The sequence below is a fragment of the Anopheles funestus genome, chromosome 2RL (assembly GCF_943734845.2).
Source record: "Anopheles funestus chromosome 2RL, idAnoFuneDA-416_04, whole genome shotgun sequence".
NCBI classification, from domain to species: domain Eukaryota; kingdom Metazoa; phylum Arthropoda; class Insecta; order Diptera; family Culicidae; genus Anopheles; species Anopheles funestus.
Genome location: NC_064598.1, coordinates 102,432,796 through 102,450,057, shown reverse-complemented (window position 1 = coordinate 102,450,057; position 17,262 = coordinate 102,432,796). Strand labels below are relative to the sequence as shown.

Here is a 17,262-nt window from a genome sequence, read left to right as displayed (position 1 = left end):
AAATCCCAATTAAACCTCACCGAGAGCACTGTAACGTCGACGAGAAGCTTATGCGTGCGGTGAGCATACGGGCGAGAGAGAACCGTGGTCGTTGCTGTTGTCGGTGCTGCTGCTGTTGCAGGTGCAAATGCTGACTCCGTCCCCTTGGGCGCTCTCTCGCGCAAATAATCTCGCGCCCGCAGAACTGCGTGTATATTTACTTTCGTACGTTACTTTTCAGTTGTCATTTAAACTCTGTCCGTTGCAGGTTGCAGACCGCGTGTTTCCAAACGTGTTCCGTAATAACTTTTCGTCCGGTTTTAATATTTTGAAAATAAAACAAGTGGTGTGATTTTACTCAACAATTACTCAGGTTTGTTGCAATTGTCCCTAGTGTAGTAGGTATCATAACACTTCTAACAGTGCATGCGTTGTCCACTTCGATCCAGTCGCTACTGTTCTCTTCATAAAAGCGTGCCGTTTTAGCTGTTCCGCCTGCCCCATACAGTCTCCACTTACCTGGTTAGTTTTCGTTGGATGTGATTTGACCAGAATCGAATTCCGGCACGTACTCAGCGATACGAATCTGCTACTAATGTTTTGTGAATGAGATCGTGATTTTTGTTATGACGCATAGGGGATATGCACATTCCACTGATAAATACCAACCGACGTTACAGAAAACGACACCCTTCCGGCAAAACGTTTGCCTTGTACGAGTAGAGCATTCTCCTCTTGAAAGATGCCAGCCACTGTCACATAAGATAGTGCGTTATTGCTTGTTCTGTGGCGTAAAAGATTTACGGGGTGCGATATAACTCACCTTATCAGCGGCCGTACAGGAGCCACTGTAAGTCGCGTGGAGTGGTATCTTTGAAAGCAGATTTCTATCAACGACGCTCGAGAAGAAGGTTTTTTTTTGTCGCCAGCAGTGTTTCAGATTTTATAGCAGGCTTGATCAGTCTGGATTTATGAAATTGTGGACGTGCTCTTTTTACACCACAGTAGGCATCACGAATAGCAGAAACGTTTCTAAGTTTTGTCGCGCTGCAAGTGATGAAGTGTATCTTCAGTTCATAATTACGTGAAAAGCAATTGTGTTTATAGTGCTCTTGCCATTGGTACTGGAAATTGGTCTACTGTCGGTAATCAGGTGTTAATGGATAGGCTTGGAAAAAGTGGATTTTAAATATATTACAGAATAGTGATTTAACCGAATACAATATGGTTACAGCCACACATATATCCAACCATTATTGACTCAAAAATGTAATTGGTAATGTGCATCCGATAATGGTGAACTAAATTATTTATTATGTCCAAAAATACCATTGAAGGATGGGATAACATGTGTTTTTAAATAACAGCCTGCCTGTTTAAAGAAAAACGAATGACAGTTGCCGGTTATTCTCACAATTAGCATTTCCTGTCACGGATACTTTTTGCCCTTTTCGACTACATTATACTGGTGCAAAAAACTAAAAAGAAAACTAACCGGACTAGCCTCAAACAGTCCGCCAGCAAGACCAAAACCAGGCCGAGAATGTACTACTTCCGACTGTAATGCAATTCGTGAAGAATTTTCTTCGTGTACAGTGGCGCCCAAGTGTTGGACGGTACAAATGGGAATGTCTTCCGGTTTTGTTGCAGGTTTTTTCTTCTTTGCCGACCTTTGTTATCTTCTTCGAACGGGAGTGTAAGTTATGATAGGGTAAAATGTTGAATGTACGGTTAACTGTACCGTTTTTAAGCAGGTGGAGGTCTCTTCCGTTGCACTCGATGCATTTGAGTATGGCCGGAAATAGTGTACTGGGTTAGTAGGCGCTCATGGAGTTTGTGTGGTTTATGGGCATTTGAATGGGAATGCGGTGTACGATAAATTCTTGGCGTACCCTAAGCCGACACCATCACAGGAAGAGCACACTTCCTTTCTAACGAACAGGCGAATATGGAAATAGGACGGATAAAAATAAATCGCGCGAACGAACGTACGTGTTTCTCGTGTGTATCCTTGACGAGTCCGCTGATGACGATGATCTATAAATGAATTACCAGTAGTAGTATAATACGAGTTTTTTAAGTGTACTGTTAAAAGAAATGTGAAGCAATGTTGATACCAGTGGAACATGCCTATTAGCACACCAGGAAGTACAACCACGCACAAGGAGAGATATAGTATTTGATTTTGACCATTTGCCAAAGCTAAGTCGAATATACGCCGCACGATTGGAAATGTACCGTTTGCTGGCAGAAATCTAGCCCAGCACCATGCATCATTGTTTTGCTCAGGTTCAGGTTTTAGCGCACAGCTCGCGATCATGATCTTGATCTTGAGAAGAGCACAGCAATCATACCGTACCATGCTTTCATACAGGTTTCCGCTCACGCAAACCAGCGTCCATGCGAAGGTGGTAGGGACGTTAAAAAGTAGGTGAGATTGGACCGGATCGTTGGACTACTGCGTTCATGTTTTCAGTCCGGAGAGAAATGAACCCTTTCCATCTAATACTGAACGCAACGATTGAGAGAACGCAGCTCATTGGGAACGATTAGAATGACTCATGTAATATAAAAAAATGAAGCATTTTGAATTTTTTTACGCAAGCAAGATGTGTGCACGATGTTGATTAGTAAGTTTGAAAGGAAACCCTACTTTTCATAAGTAACCTCATGGTACATGCCTCAATGTGCAATTTGAACACGTCTATTATTTTAGCAAACGACCTAACAAAAATGTGTTTAGACCCAAAAAAGGAAATAAAAGGCGTAAAAAAAATCCACGTAAACAGACGAGCTGTTATTGCTAAGCTACAAAAACGATCACATATGTTTAGTTTCCACCCCGTTAAATCGTGACAGATAGACAGAGAGTGTTCTTTATCAAACAAAAGAGTTCAAAAGTACCAACTTCTTTTGGGGTGTAAGAAACGGCACGCGGATCATTATAATACCGATCACTGTCTTCAAATAATTCAATTTGCTATCTATTTTACATGTTTTTTACTCCTCACAGAAATTATCCAACAAAACGTTAAGTTCTGTTACTAGTTTGATGGGCCTGCCCGGATCGCCTGCCCCTGTAAATTAAGTGACTGTGAAAAACACTTGGACAGCACAGTGGTGGTGGTGACTAAATTACAGTGGTTCACGGTTGATTAGCACTGAAAATTGAACCACTAAGACAACTGGAGAAAGCCATTTGGCACGAGCGATAAGCAGCAAATCATCCGAAGCAACCAAAATGACTGAAAGTGCAGGTGAGTGAAGTAAAATTGAATGCATGTACACACGCTGGAAGATGGTAGATGATTAGCTAGTGTGGTGTTTTGTGAGGCACATCAGGGCTATGCACCCGTTAACCGCCTGAACAGTGAATTTGTTATTTTCTTATTGTTTTAGTTTTTAATTTCCGTGAACAAACTTAACATCTGTGCGATTTTCCAATTTATATTATTATAGAAATAGTTGTGTGAGTCTCATTTATGCAATAATTTTGTTTACAATTCCACGTGGTGATTTCAAAAGCGCTTTCAAAAGCTTCATGCCAACGCTTTACCAATTAAATATGACATACACCATTTCCTCCGTGTCAAGTACAACATTGGACCAAAAATGGTGCTTCGATATAGCAGAATCTCCTAAATCCGCACCCCAGCTAGAGTCGTTGTCACCTTAGGGCAGACGAAGAGCCTTCCAATTTCGATTGACACAGTTTCCAGTGTGGTGGGGAGATTGTTTTTTTTTATTTTAACATGAGTTCCACTAGTATAAATCTTTCATGAGGAGAACCATCCCTTCTCCTAACCTAACCTTCTCTTGCTGCTTGTGTGTTGTTTTTACGGATACGATAAATGGCGTAAACAGTTGTCGAAGCTATTATTGTGTACCGGAAGGTCGGGAGGAATCTCTGACCGAATGTTTTTGAGGTTGCAACTGTGAGTGTGCGATATTCGAAGAACCAATTTTCGTAGCGCTTGAAACAATCGTAAAGCACGTGGTAAGCGACGTGGTGATGGGTTCCGGATGAAGTTGATTGTCTAACAATTGAAATTTAATCGAAAAAACAACAAATATATGTTAGGCAGAGGTTATGAACAACTGTTGGTAAAGTTAATGGATGGTGTTAGAAAACGAAAAGCTTTGTTCAATCGAACTATAAAGATCGCCATTACTACTACATATACCAAACGATTGTGTACATAGGTTTTGGGCGTGCCGCACAAAAAAGTGTTTTCCGTTTTTACAATTTGTGTTTATTAACAGCGCGATTGTCCTGTTCTTGAATTGAAATCTTTTGACAGCAAGTAGACATCTGACGAATCACAGTAACGGTGGTGTCAGGATTAATGGATGCATACAAGATTTGTGTGCGAGCTTCTGCGATGCGATATATTCTAAATTGCAACCGTAACCAGCAAAACGTCCCTCTTAAGGTCCTAACACATTGTACCAAAAATACAATGCACCAACTAAAAAATGTACCAATGTAACAATACATTGTACCAACCAAAGAAAAAAAGCTGTGGCTTTCTACTCATACTATGACTATATTGACCGCATGCTCCGATTGAAATCGATTAAAACGTTCAATGTCAAGTGTCATTAATTGTTTTTCTTTCGATGACCTTACACGACGGCTGTCTTACCCCGCAGGGCATTAAATTAGGGGTCGGTATACTAAGAAAAGCAGTAATAAAAAGTCAATACCCAATGGCTTTATGCAGAAGGATTAACGAAATACTGACCCACTTCAACTAGAAATCGTTTGGTTGGGCGGTATACTGCAGGAGGAAGTCGCTGATTTGAATTTCCGATTCCGTGGGAAAGTTCTTGACTTTATCATCGGCAGGTATAGAGGCTTAACCTGCCGACTGGTGTTGGAGGTCAGGCCTTGTTCGTGTCGTACGGACAAACCATTTGTAGTATGCTAATCGGACCGGAATAAAACTAAGGAAACATAATAAAATGATGACTGCGAAAAGCTCCTTCTGCCTAAGCATTGCTTACTTTGTGAGCGATCCAATGCTAATGGACATAGAGAAGGCTGAGGTGAAGGTAATACAGGAACATATACCCTCTGTCCTAGTCTAATGGCGACAGCGGTTCCGTAGCAAATATAAAAATAAACGCTATGTAGTAATAAGCTCAGAGAGTAAAATAAACAAATGCAAATGAAGATGCTTCCGGAGATGTTCGGCTTGAAGGTTGGGCCGGCAAAAAGGTTCCTTGCGTCAAAATCAGATCAATTGCGAATCTATGAACCATATCTGTGCGTTTGAACACTTTTCAGATAAATCTCCACTGCGAAGCGATCGTCTGGAGCGTGGTTGAACACATTCAAATCGATTTGATTTAAATAACATCAGAAATCAAGTTCGAAAAAAGGCGACTTCCTTTTACAGCATCATTGATGGCACTTCTGGCACTTCTTTGACAGTGCGTTAATTTTTCGCATTACACCTTTGGGCCACAAAAGTGAAAGTAGCACAAGGTTGGCGTCTAACAAAGAAGGGGAAGTCTGAAAATAAAAATAAAAAAATGTAATGTAAAACAGGATGGTAATTGGCAAGTTGTCGATTTACAATGGTGTTTAGCTTTTTTGTGTGAATGTTTTCAATGTTGCTGAAAAGCTTGTAAGAAATGGAAGAGCACGCTGTCATTGATGGGCTTTCAGTAAAAAAATATACAATAAGTTCCAAATGCCTTGTGAACCTTCGCTGGCAAAGGTTCTACAAGGCATAGCTTAAACAGGTTTTTTTTTATTATTTTGACTTTCATACGCAAATGACGTCATTTAGTGAAATTTTTGGCAAATTTTGAAAATCGAATAAGTTTTTACGATGAAAACGTTCATCTTGTCTTTTCGTTCGCTCTTGACAGGTTCGGAATCATTGCTAGAAAATTTGAGCATAGCTTTGATAACGAGAAAACATCATTTAAGAACTAACGATGCCTTTTTATAGTTACAGAGGCGCAGGTCGCGCAATTGTTTACGTCATTTAAAGAAAGATCTTTCCCCTACACGAACTTCGTTAAAAGTGTTCGATGATGTTTTACCAACGCCTACCAAACGATCGAGGAGGCGGCAGAAAATCTCGGTTTGGAGATTAACGAGGCAAAAACCAAATTGATGGTGACATTAGCAGTTGCGCTGCTTACAAGACGTATATATAGGTGACCGCACTTTTGAAGTCGTCACCTATCGGGTGGATGGTTCGAAAGTTATTTGATACCCGGTCCTGTCGTGTGAAAACGACGATGTTTATCATATACACCACCGGGCCGCCTAGAAATTTAATTAGAAAGCATATAGCATCGGTCCAGTCTTTCGTTAAATCGTAAACTGGAAAGGAAGAAAGCTATAATTTGAAATGTGTTAAAATTAACGCACCCTTTATACAATTTGTAAACGAAACGAAAAACAATTGTCTGTGAATCCCAAAATATGAACGGCCGATCGTAAAAAGAAGCAGCCTTTACCGTGATATACGAAAGGAAAGGGAAGCATCTTCAAAGTGCTTAAATCCACCTCACAGAGCGATTCAACTCTAACGACCTTGACCTACAGGCAGCACGCGGACAGCGTCCCAGATCGACCGAACGAAGATCGTTCAAAATGGAGGAAAACAAAAACAACTACGCCACCTTTCCTTCTACGTTTTATCTACACCCGCCATTCAAGTATCCGCTAATAGGCTCCAGCAGATATTTTTTCACACTATATTTTTTTACATACCTAGTACGCTGTATTTTCGAGACAGAGTGTAAATACTTTTTGTAGTTTTTTTATGGGTTAGAGGGTTGCAAAATGGGATTGAACATAGCAGATAGCATGGTGAACAAAGAATTAGAAAGAGAAAAAATAGGCAGCATACAAACATATTATATTACTGATTGCGTGGTAGAGGACAAATTGGTAGCCAGTGGAATGGTTTGCGGCAGCATATTTAAATAAAGATGGCTAAAAAAGGAAGCGAACGGTAAAGGTGGTTTCGTACAGGGTCCATTTGGGTACGCAAATGCGTGAAACGGGTAATTTCTTAACGACTGTTTTTGGGGGATAAAGATGAGTGAGCTATACTATGTATGAGCTAATTTGTTGTTGTACACTTAATTTACTCTTTTTCCATTTGTTGAAGTCTCCATTTGATCCAATTAAAACTTTTCTTTTCTTTTTGTTCCAATGAAAATACACTTTTGTGCAACCTAATCTATGCATTCCTGTTGCACTTCAGTTATTTTGAGTCTATTGATTCCTTGGACATAATTTGACTGCCGGAATAGTCCAAAGTTTTAACCGTGTAACTGTTGACAAAAAATATATTTAGTTACTAACTGGAACAGGTATATATAGTACTACAGACTAAGAAAAATATTGTATAGTTAAAGGTTTTAAGTGTACATTAAAATGTTTAATCAAACCAACGTTTTTGCAAACCACTCAAAATATTTAGCATAGAATAACAAATACAGTGATGTCGGTCCGTAATAACGAGTATCGGCGTTGTTAATTACCATAATGTAGGTTTTGTTGTCATCTGGCATTGATAATAACGATGGTGGTTCTTCTTGTTTGGGACAAGTGAAGCTGTTTATAAAAATATATAATAGCAGTTTCTAATAACACATGCCAGGAACAAATGAAACATTTGGTCATGAAAGAATGAATCAGCTAATAAAAATTATATACAGAATATCGTTAGAAAATGCAGTCCTTGTTTTTGTTAATTTCAAGTGATAGATCAACATGAAAAAGGCTCAGTTAAAGCGTGTTATAATGTCTCTAATTTGTCTCGGCGTCGAAATTGCAAATTTCACAACATGAACTTGACACACTGTTGATGTGTGGATTTGGTTGCTACCTTTCTTAGTCCATTAACAACAATCTGCTAGTTCCGTTCCAACAACCAAACTCAACGTAACCTGCAATAACCATCGGTTTCAGTCTCTGAGAGGAAGATATCTCAAGGGCCATGAACACAAGCAGCACCATCGCTTGCTATTAATCCATACCGACAGAATGAAATAAGTTAATCATTCATCGGCATTCCAAAAATGAGCTTACACGTCTTTGAGAAACATATAGCCCAAAAATGGATAATATACTTTCTTCAAGTATGCTTTGAACGAGTGTACGGTAGTACTTTGTATGTTGTTCTTTGGTGTTCAGTTTATTTTGCGACGGTTGTTTTGGCGATATTTTACGAGTGGGTTGCTGTTTTGGTATTTTTTTCGCTTGGTTCCATTTTACATTGCTGCTTTTGGGCAAATAATTGACCAATCCAAATCACATATCTGTGCGCCATTAAATGTGGCACAATTTGGAAAAAGCACTCTTCTAGTGCCTTGCATCACGGCGCTTGCTGTGAATGATGTTGGTTGTGTGTTGTTTTTGTTTTTTGTTTGTTCAATTTCCATCATCCATCATGCGAATTATGAACCAATGTTAGCTGCTCGTGTTTAATAAGATTACTTCGCACCTAATGGGACGTATATGGAGCCAATTATGACAAAAAGGAGCGCGTTATGGTTTGTATCCTTGTGGTTTTTGGGGTGTACGTCGCGTAGTTTGAAGCGTTGCCCTTGCTACAGTTCGAATTAATCTCAATGGCGATGAAGTTGTGCAAAAAGCTTCGTTATATCGATTTAGCAACAAATTCAATTATTTGTTCGTGAAGGAGTATCAAAACTCCATACGTCTTAAGCGGTGTAGGAAAAAATGGTGGTAATTTTTAAGAGAATTCTATAATATTTTCGTGATTGTTACCGAACTCCTTTGAAACGGCTACACCGATTCGTGTGAAGTCGTTCGTTGAACCTTCGTAAGTTACATAGGTTTTTAAATACTTTTCGTTTCGCTAGGTGATCTGTGGCCAACGATGTTCGTTCTTTTCTTCTTTTTCTACGGGGTTTTTGACAGTTAGCATGTCAAATTAGTATCCTGCTACGGGTAAATAAAGTCAAGCAAACCCAGTATTGCCAAGGCTCTTGAAGCTTCAGTGTCGCAAAAGAAGAAAAAGATTGTGAACTATCGGAAACCAGTAACGACAATTGGAAGGAAGATCTCTGGTCAAGATCGCTGAATCAAAGTTTGGCACACGTACTTCAGCAGAATTGTTTCTTTCATTAGAGCCTTTGATGAGTTTTCTTACCTAGACAGATCTTCATTTAAAAGTTTTCCGAAAATCTATTTAAAAAATCATTGAGTGGTCCTAATGAATTCTTCTGTAATAAATGTGAGGAGTTGTTTAATTAAAAGCATGTTTTACAGGCAAAGCTAGGTTTGCGGAGTCAGCTATTTTCCTAACCCACATTAGCACTGATATTTATGTAATTTATTATAATAACTCTGGAGCGGTTTGAAGCATCATATGAAAAGGAAATTTAATAATGTGTTCATCATTTTGTAGTGTGCTGCATTCAGCAATTGACATGAAAGTCATTTGTTGGACTGACATATAACTAGAGACCATAACTTTAGTCTCGTTCCACGATGTTGCGTTTGATGTGCAAGTTATAATTTTCGACAGGTTTAGAGCAGAATGATGAAGTGTACTCCGGAAGTTTGGCATGTATAGAGCCGCCCCAAAAGCCATGCCCTTTGGGTGTTCATGCCTGGTGAAACACAGTGATTAAACTAATTCGCAAACAACGTTAGACACCACTATTGATACTAAAAGCAGCATTTACCAGTCATACATCAACCTAATAAATGACTGATGCAACTGGCACCATACGAGACATCGTCCCGCGGGTTGTCCTCAGGATACAATTCTCGAGAAACAAATGGGTACCATCCATTGACTTAGTGTAGTACATGTAGTACAGTGTAGTGTATATAGGCAGTGTTACTTGCTCGATGCGATGCCATGTGATAAGATGCGCTGTGATGATCAGGTTTTACGCTGGTGATGCTGTTTACTGTTTTGGTCGATAAGAATGCGAAACAATAAAATTGCATTTAAACATGTATTGCGCTCGCGCGTACTTAATAACCATTAATTACCTTACCGGCATGGGTCCCATTAGCTGCCGTGCGCAGTTCCTAAAGCTCAAACATGCTCATTATTCATGGGTAATACCAAACAATTTCTCCAAAACTTCTGAATTTTAACATCTGACATACAAAACACTAACACCATAATTCCTAGGACCAGTGAAGGAAATTATAACGGCTAATTAGAGAGGGTCGCAATATGAAGCAACGTACAGTGTGATTCAGTATCATTGCTAGTAGAAATAATCTTGAAAGCATCATCTTAGCTACCTTGACGGGAAATCTAGATCGTTTTAGAACGAACATTGCTCGGAAGGCACCTTGAAGTGAACGCATCGGACAACTTTTTAAGCTTGTGCCATCTAGAGCTACCGACCATAACGTAGGATTTTAAACAACACGAAAAGCCTGAGATGACGATCCGGTCCATCAGTTCAAAACGAGTTATAAATAAACTTTATATAAAGCTGAGCTTGTTGGACTATGCCAACTCTCATCAGCAACAGTCAATCAATTACACCAGACTTGAACGATAACACATCCCCAACCTGTCAGTTGGTGCTCGTTGGCAACATAAATCCACCAGATAGACAGGAAACTTTGCAATATTTACCTATGGGGATCAGTGATAAATCAGCGCGAAAACATTTTGTCCATTTGTACACGAGATCCGCCCAATGATGCGTATCGTCGATCATTGAGCTTTTCACGAGATATTCATTATGACGGAGGATCTTTGCTGCATGACGAATAGGCACTGCTTCATTGCGAGACAATCGAACTTTCTGAAGCCAACTTTTTCACAGCTAGATCGAGTGAGGTTGAATGGGCCCATAAGATCTATGAATGAATGTCTCTCAAGACGTCGACGAGTGGATCTATTCGAGTGGCTTTCAAACCGTACTGAAGAGAAGCTGAATCATCTACTTCCTACCTGCTTTCGCTGTTCCTTGTCCCATTGATGTTTTGACGATAAACGTCTCTGTTTCTCATACGCGTACCCTTGGGTCGTTGCTGGTAATAACCGGCGCGAAACTAAACTCTGCGTTTGTCCCAAAAACTGCTGGATGTTGAAAGAAGGGAGTGATACACACCTTTACACACAAAAATCGGCCGTCAAATATGATTCGCAATAGATAAAATCAGCATCCAAAGTAGTCCTTCCAAGTTTGCAACGTACACTGTGGTGTTGTCGGCGAACCGGACAGTGTGACATTGGACGTTGTAATGGGCAAAAGTTTAATTAGTTTGTGTTGCACTTTGACAATGATGGTATGACGCGGCCTGGTGTTGAACCACTTCAATTGGCAAACGCGATTGATTGCTTGGGATTGTCCTCAACCTTGGTATTGGTGGTGATGAGTATAACGCTGATGGCTATATTTGCCATAAAAGTGAAGGCACCAACAGGGTGGACTTCCAGGTTCGTCATCCTTAATATGGTCGTACGTGGGTAGTGTTGCTATTTTGGAATTAGAATTTTGGAAATTGTTAAGCGGTGAAGGAATCTTTCAATGTACACAGGATCCTTATCGCACAGATCATCAAATAATACCATTAACTACGGAGTCATCAGCGTGAATGGCACGACAAACGTGAATGGTTAGTATCCTTGAGTAAAACATTTGAATACCATTACGAACATCTGCATGTTTTACCGCAACGAATGAAGTCCAGCCAGGAAGAGGATAGTAACGTATAATTTTTCTTTTCTAACCTCGAACGATATTTTTTAACGATCATGTACGTTTCTGTAGGAGCGATGGTTAACATAGCAAACATAACGTGAATGTCACGTGTAGCGAAACATATTACTGGTGCTTTACAAGTCCAGTAAATGTGTTTTTTTCTTATTCGTATATTTATTTCGACCTAAATCAAGGTCTTCGAATAATTGAGCACATGCAGCACGGTGGGTCATTCACTAATTTCCGATCACGCTAATCATACGCGTAATGAAAAGAGTAATACAAAAAATGACTCATTACAACAAACACTTTATACGTGAAACGATTTGGTTTAAAAGTAATCTAACAAACCTATATTGATGATTATTGCTATGCGCCTGTATCTCGAATGTTATTTGATACTCCATTCATTGCGGAATTATCATTCATATTTTCTTTTTTTTGTATAGCCATACAACGAGTAAAATGCAGTCATATGCTTTAAATGTTATTTCTGTTAACAAATTCTAAGCGGATAAATATAAATTATCTCGATAATAAGACCGATAAATAGCTATCGCAAATTGTTTGGTGTGCGCAGAAGTGCTCGTGCGCAGGCCGGCATGGAGCCGCCACGGCCACAGATCTTGGTATTAGTACTTCCTAGCGCCTGCGAACAGTTGCTTGTGATTCGTACGGCAGTGTGTACTACTGATCATTAGACAAATGATCACGTTGCTCGGCTTCGCGCCAAGTTCCGTTAATGTATTCCTATGCATTCCCATCACATCTGTACACACAGTTTCCACACGCGAGCTCTGTCCGCCACCGGTAAAAACACCGTCGACATTGAGGATGAAAGAAGAAAAAAATCCACTTTACCGTCCTCTGACACGACTAAGCGAAGATGTCCACGGTTAACCTTTGGTGTGGGGTGTAGGTATGGCCATAACCCTGGTCGCCCTAGGAAACCATGATCTATTACCGTCTCATTTTCTGCCATATCTCATTACACCAAAATATTGGTGTACAATTATACAGCGTGTGCTATATGGACTCCTAGTTTTTTTGTGATTTCCTCAAAATTTTAAAGAGAAACACAAAACAATGTTTGTATGTTTTGTGTGAAATGCAAATTTGCGTATTTGGGCAGTTTTTTTTATATTCCGCTAATTTTTTGCATGTACAATAAATATTTTTTTATTCCATTTATTTTTACTCCTAAATCTTTTCACTCTGCCATACCGTTAGTTTTCCTAATGCCTTCAATGCGAGGCAAACCTAGAGCCAATTTGCACGCTTGTCTTGCACGCTACGACAACACAATGATATGCTCTGAATACTATTTCATTAATTTGAGCAGCCGGTTGAAAACAGTTGTTTTTCCCTCGCACACGCCACACGATGGATGCTACTATCTTCCTTCTATCAAGTGCTGATACCATTTAATGATCCCGCTGCTGTGTTAGCGAAGTGATTGAGTGAGTACCGTTTTAGCAAGTGCAATTTTAAGTCTAGCTTCGTAGGGTTTATCCATTGTGCGGGAATGGCATTGATCTATGTTCCTCTCGCTGTACAGTACGAAAGGATGAGGGAATCGATGGAAAGTGGGTAGTTTATATTTGAGCAAATATCGGTTAATACAGTTAATGATGTATGTATTTTTAATTATGTATTTCGAATAGTCAACACTAAGCCAGTGGTAATCCAACACAATCGTAGTAAAACAAATTTAAAAAAACTTAAACAAAACAAAGATGAGGCAAGTCTTATGTTAAATTCCCATGGCGTTGTAATAACTTTTATTATAACTGTAATAACTGTAAAGTAATTTATCGGTCATTCAAAAACCCAGGCGAGGTGAGTTTGTTGGTCGTATCTAAACTCATTTTTATTACGTATTTAGTCATATTACTTGCTATCGCTGGGCTAGTCCTGATGAGGTTCAATCCATGACCTTCGGTGTACTAGACGTAAAGCCAAGGCACATGACCATGGCACAGTCCAATGTTTGGCACAATAAAAATCTAGCAATGCATTTTTCAAGGTGCTGTTTTATTAGATTTTTACGTATAAGATTTTCCTCGAACACTAACCTACTTTTTCTTCTCTTATGTATTGCCCTACTAAGGCAAACCTGCCATTTCTGCCTTACTATTTTTAGCACGAAATCGGATAATCAATCTTTGCTAAAGAGGAACGGTACAGATGAGGTTTTGCACCTTTCCTATCATGCGAATGACCGGCACCACTAGCACCAATCCCACCGGGCTGTTCTACTCTAGTGTATAAACACTAAATACTACATAACGTGATAAGCAATACGGCCAAGCCGTTCCTTGTGAATTAAAAAAAACTACATAACTGACCAAATTGTATTATTTATTTTTTCGTTTGCATCCAAAACATGTTCTTGATGAACACGTTCACGACGCGTTGGAATAAAAAAATTCTATGTACACCAAATGTACTATGTACACTACCGTTGTTTGATAAACGTAGAAAATCAATCTAAGGTCGAATCGATTGAATGCATTCGAGAAAAATATGCAACGAGGCGGTTGTGGTTCAACTGCTAACGACCGTTACATCATTGTGCAGACTTTTTTCTTCGTGTATGGCTGCAAAGCAGCACGACTCGCGTTCGAAGATGTTTGCTAAGTCAATTAGCTCGTTGACAGATGTCTTCAATTAGCGGTCGCATCGGAAGTCCTGCTACTAAATAGTCAATAGAAAGGTTCTGCTTTTCGTGGTACACGGTTACTGTATCGTTTTTACTTTGTAGTTTTATCTGCCAATCCGAGTAAACGGATCGATTGACATGTTGTTCATATTTGCTCACGTATAGCACGTTCCACGACCGATTCTAGTAGATGTTGGTCTTATCTACAACTAAAAGAGTAACATTCCACTATCCACTATGGGAGCGCATTGTGTTCTAATATTGTTTCATTTGTGCTTTCCCATAGCTCCTCACCGATATAAAGTGTTTCGTTGCTGCTTCGTAAACAAACATACATTTTCATTCCAGACACGTTTTATCGTGTAGCGTTTGAAAGAGTGACAGAAGATAAAACAGTACAACATATCGCATTACTTTTCAAACTTGATTTTTGACAATTATATCTTACGCAAACTGTGTCACTCTAATGACTCCTTTTGGGGCTAATGTTTTTGTTTATTCTCAGGACGGTTGGTCATAACGACGAGTCCGATACCACTTAAGTTCGATGCGATAATTTCATCAATGGCTATCTAAATTGAATTTACTACTATTATAACTGATAAGCATTAATTTAAGTAGAAAGGAAGTGTGAACTGTTTGTTGATAAGATGGAGACACATACAACATGTCACGCAATATCGAGTTTCGGCAAAAAAGACAGTAGTGGTTAGATAAGCAATGTTCGTATTTGAATGCCCTGCTGAAAGATGTATGATTGGTGTTTTATACAATTATATTAAGGCTAATTGCTTTAATAAGATTTTAAAGTTGAAAATATGATTAAAAGTAATGTTTTCCATACTATAACTTAGCATATTTTCTAACATCGACTTTGACCACTAGGTGGATTGAAATAGAACCATGTTTTTTGCGCACATGGAGAAGGGCATTCGCGTTGGTTCGCACAAGTACGTGAAAGCGCCAACAAGACCACGCCACGATCGGACCGGATCGTAAGGGGAAGGGAGTCAAATGGTGATTTGCACCTTTTCCGCCACCTCGTGCCTTAGTTTCATGCCGTGCATTTACCGTACACCGTCAAACGCATACCATAGCGATTGTTTTGCTCTCCGGCATTGGATTGGTTTCCCGCGAATCGTTTGTCTCAGTCGATAACTTTCCTTCTTGCAAGCCGGTTCCAACGCAAAACCCTTTGGCGCAATACGAGTATAGCCCACAAACGAAAACGAAGTGGTCGAATGAAAAGTTTTAAAAGTTTTACATGTTTGTTTGCTGCCTGTTGGTGACTTTTAGTTTCATTTATAGTTGTATATAATTTACCAGCTGTTGCATGATGCCGATGCCATCGTAGACGATACAGACTGGAATTAGCCACAATCACCCAACTCACTGGAACTAATCGGGAATTTTGAAGTTATTTATAGTATTCCAACGGCAAAAAACATCGCTAAAACAAGGCCTCTTTGATTTACCACCAATTCAACGATTCCCTTACCCCGGTACCAGACCCTCGGAAGAAAATAAAAACACAGTGCTTACCACGCGATTGGAAAGTTTGATCAATATCAAAAAACGGTTTGATAGTAGCGAGGCGACTCAACTCTATTTGTTTGTTTGTGCTCCCGTTTGCATTCAACACAGCGACATTTTCTAAGCAAATGTAGTGCAGATCAGTTAACCATACTAGGACCTTATAATATTCACGCGGGAAATTAATTAATTCATCTTGATCACCTTAAGCGTACATTTGTGTGTAAGTGTCAGTTTTAAATGGTTCTTAAGCAATATCGGGAGCATTCGAACGGTACAGTACAGTAGTTACAGCAGCAATAGCAGAGAACCGACTCCGGAACCAGAGATGATACCCATCCTCAGCAAGTTTGATCTGAAAGAAGGTAGTGTAGCGTTACAGTGTACTGGTCTCCGTCTATCGTGGTCTCCGGTGCACTAAATGTTCGCGGTCCGATTTCATGTGCGTATTATGAAGGCACAAGAACAGAAAGCAGGTATTATTTTATTGGCGGTTCTGAAGGTAGCTGCCCGATTTCGGAGTATCCCAATTTTCCGTTGTTTGAGTTATGTATGTAGTTATGAGTTCTTTTTCACCTGCACAATCGTTCGAACTGATGCACTATTTCCTGTCGACAGTGTTAAAATGTCAGCCATCTTAACGTACCAACTGGGTTACGTACACATAGAATACGTCCAACTGTACTATAACAGTGTACGGTTTACGTTCATTCTCAACCGATTGTGAACGCATAGTTGGTTGATTTTTTGGCTTAATAATTAATTTATTTTTGAATAAAATATATTTTATTCTTAATTGTGGATAGTGTGCCAATAGAGATACCTACATAATGCAGGTATTCGGCATGTTTGAAAATATTCTTCCAAGTTGTTAAATCATCTTTTGAAGTCATTCCACGTAATATATTCGCCTAGTAGAATAGGTGTTACACAAATGTCAAGCAATTTTAATCACGCAATCTATGTTATTCATCCTTTTATATCGTCTAGGAGTGAAACAGATCGTCGGCGTCTCCGATATCACTGAGAATCGCAACATATGGCGCATGCTGATTGCCGAGTTTCTCGGTACCTTCTTTTTGGTCGCGATTGGCATCGGTAGCACGACGGGCTGGACCGACTACAATCCCACGCTTACGCAGATTGCATTCACCTTCGGCCTGGTGGTCGCGACGCTAGCACAGGTAAGATACAGGACTGAGCCGCAAACGCACACACAACGAGCAGACGGACTAGTTTGTCCACTCTGTCTCCTAACCCGATCCGGTTCGATACCCGACAACGTGTTCGCATCTCATGCGCTCTGACCTTCGAACGGATAACGGATAATAGTGATCCAATGATCAATCCTTTCGCTCGATTTGTGAATGAATCTCACAACAAGACTGGTCACACAAACTCTA

General features: G+C 39.7%; 1 protein-coding gene across 5 annotated transcripts in view; it reads left to right on the top strand.

Moving 5' to 3' along the window:
- The first annotated feature begins 207 nt into the window (after positions 1-207).
- The window catches only part of LOC125763011 (aquaporin AQPAn.G), a 35,281-nt gene continuing 18,226 nt past the window's right edge, over positions 208-17,262 (top strand). For 2 of the 5 annotated variants that reach the window (XM_049425699.1, XM_049425700.1), the window contains exons 1-3: positions 13,808-15,607; positions 16,070-16,224; positions 16,850-17,043. In XM_049425699.1, coding sequence (XP_049281656.1) covers positions 15,591-15,607; positions 16,070-16,224; positions 16,850-17,043 — 366 coding nt within the window. In that variant the 5' untranslated portion in view covers positions 13,808-15,590. The other 3 variants (XM_049425703.1, XM_049425702.1, XM_049425701.1) reach the window with 3 other exon arrangements.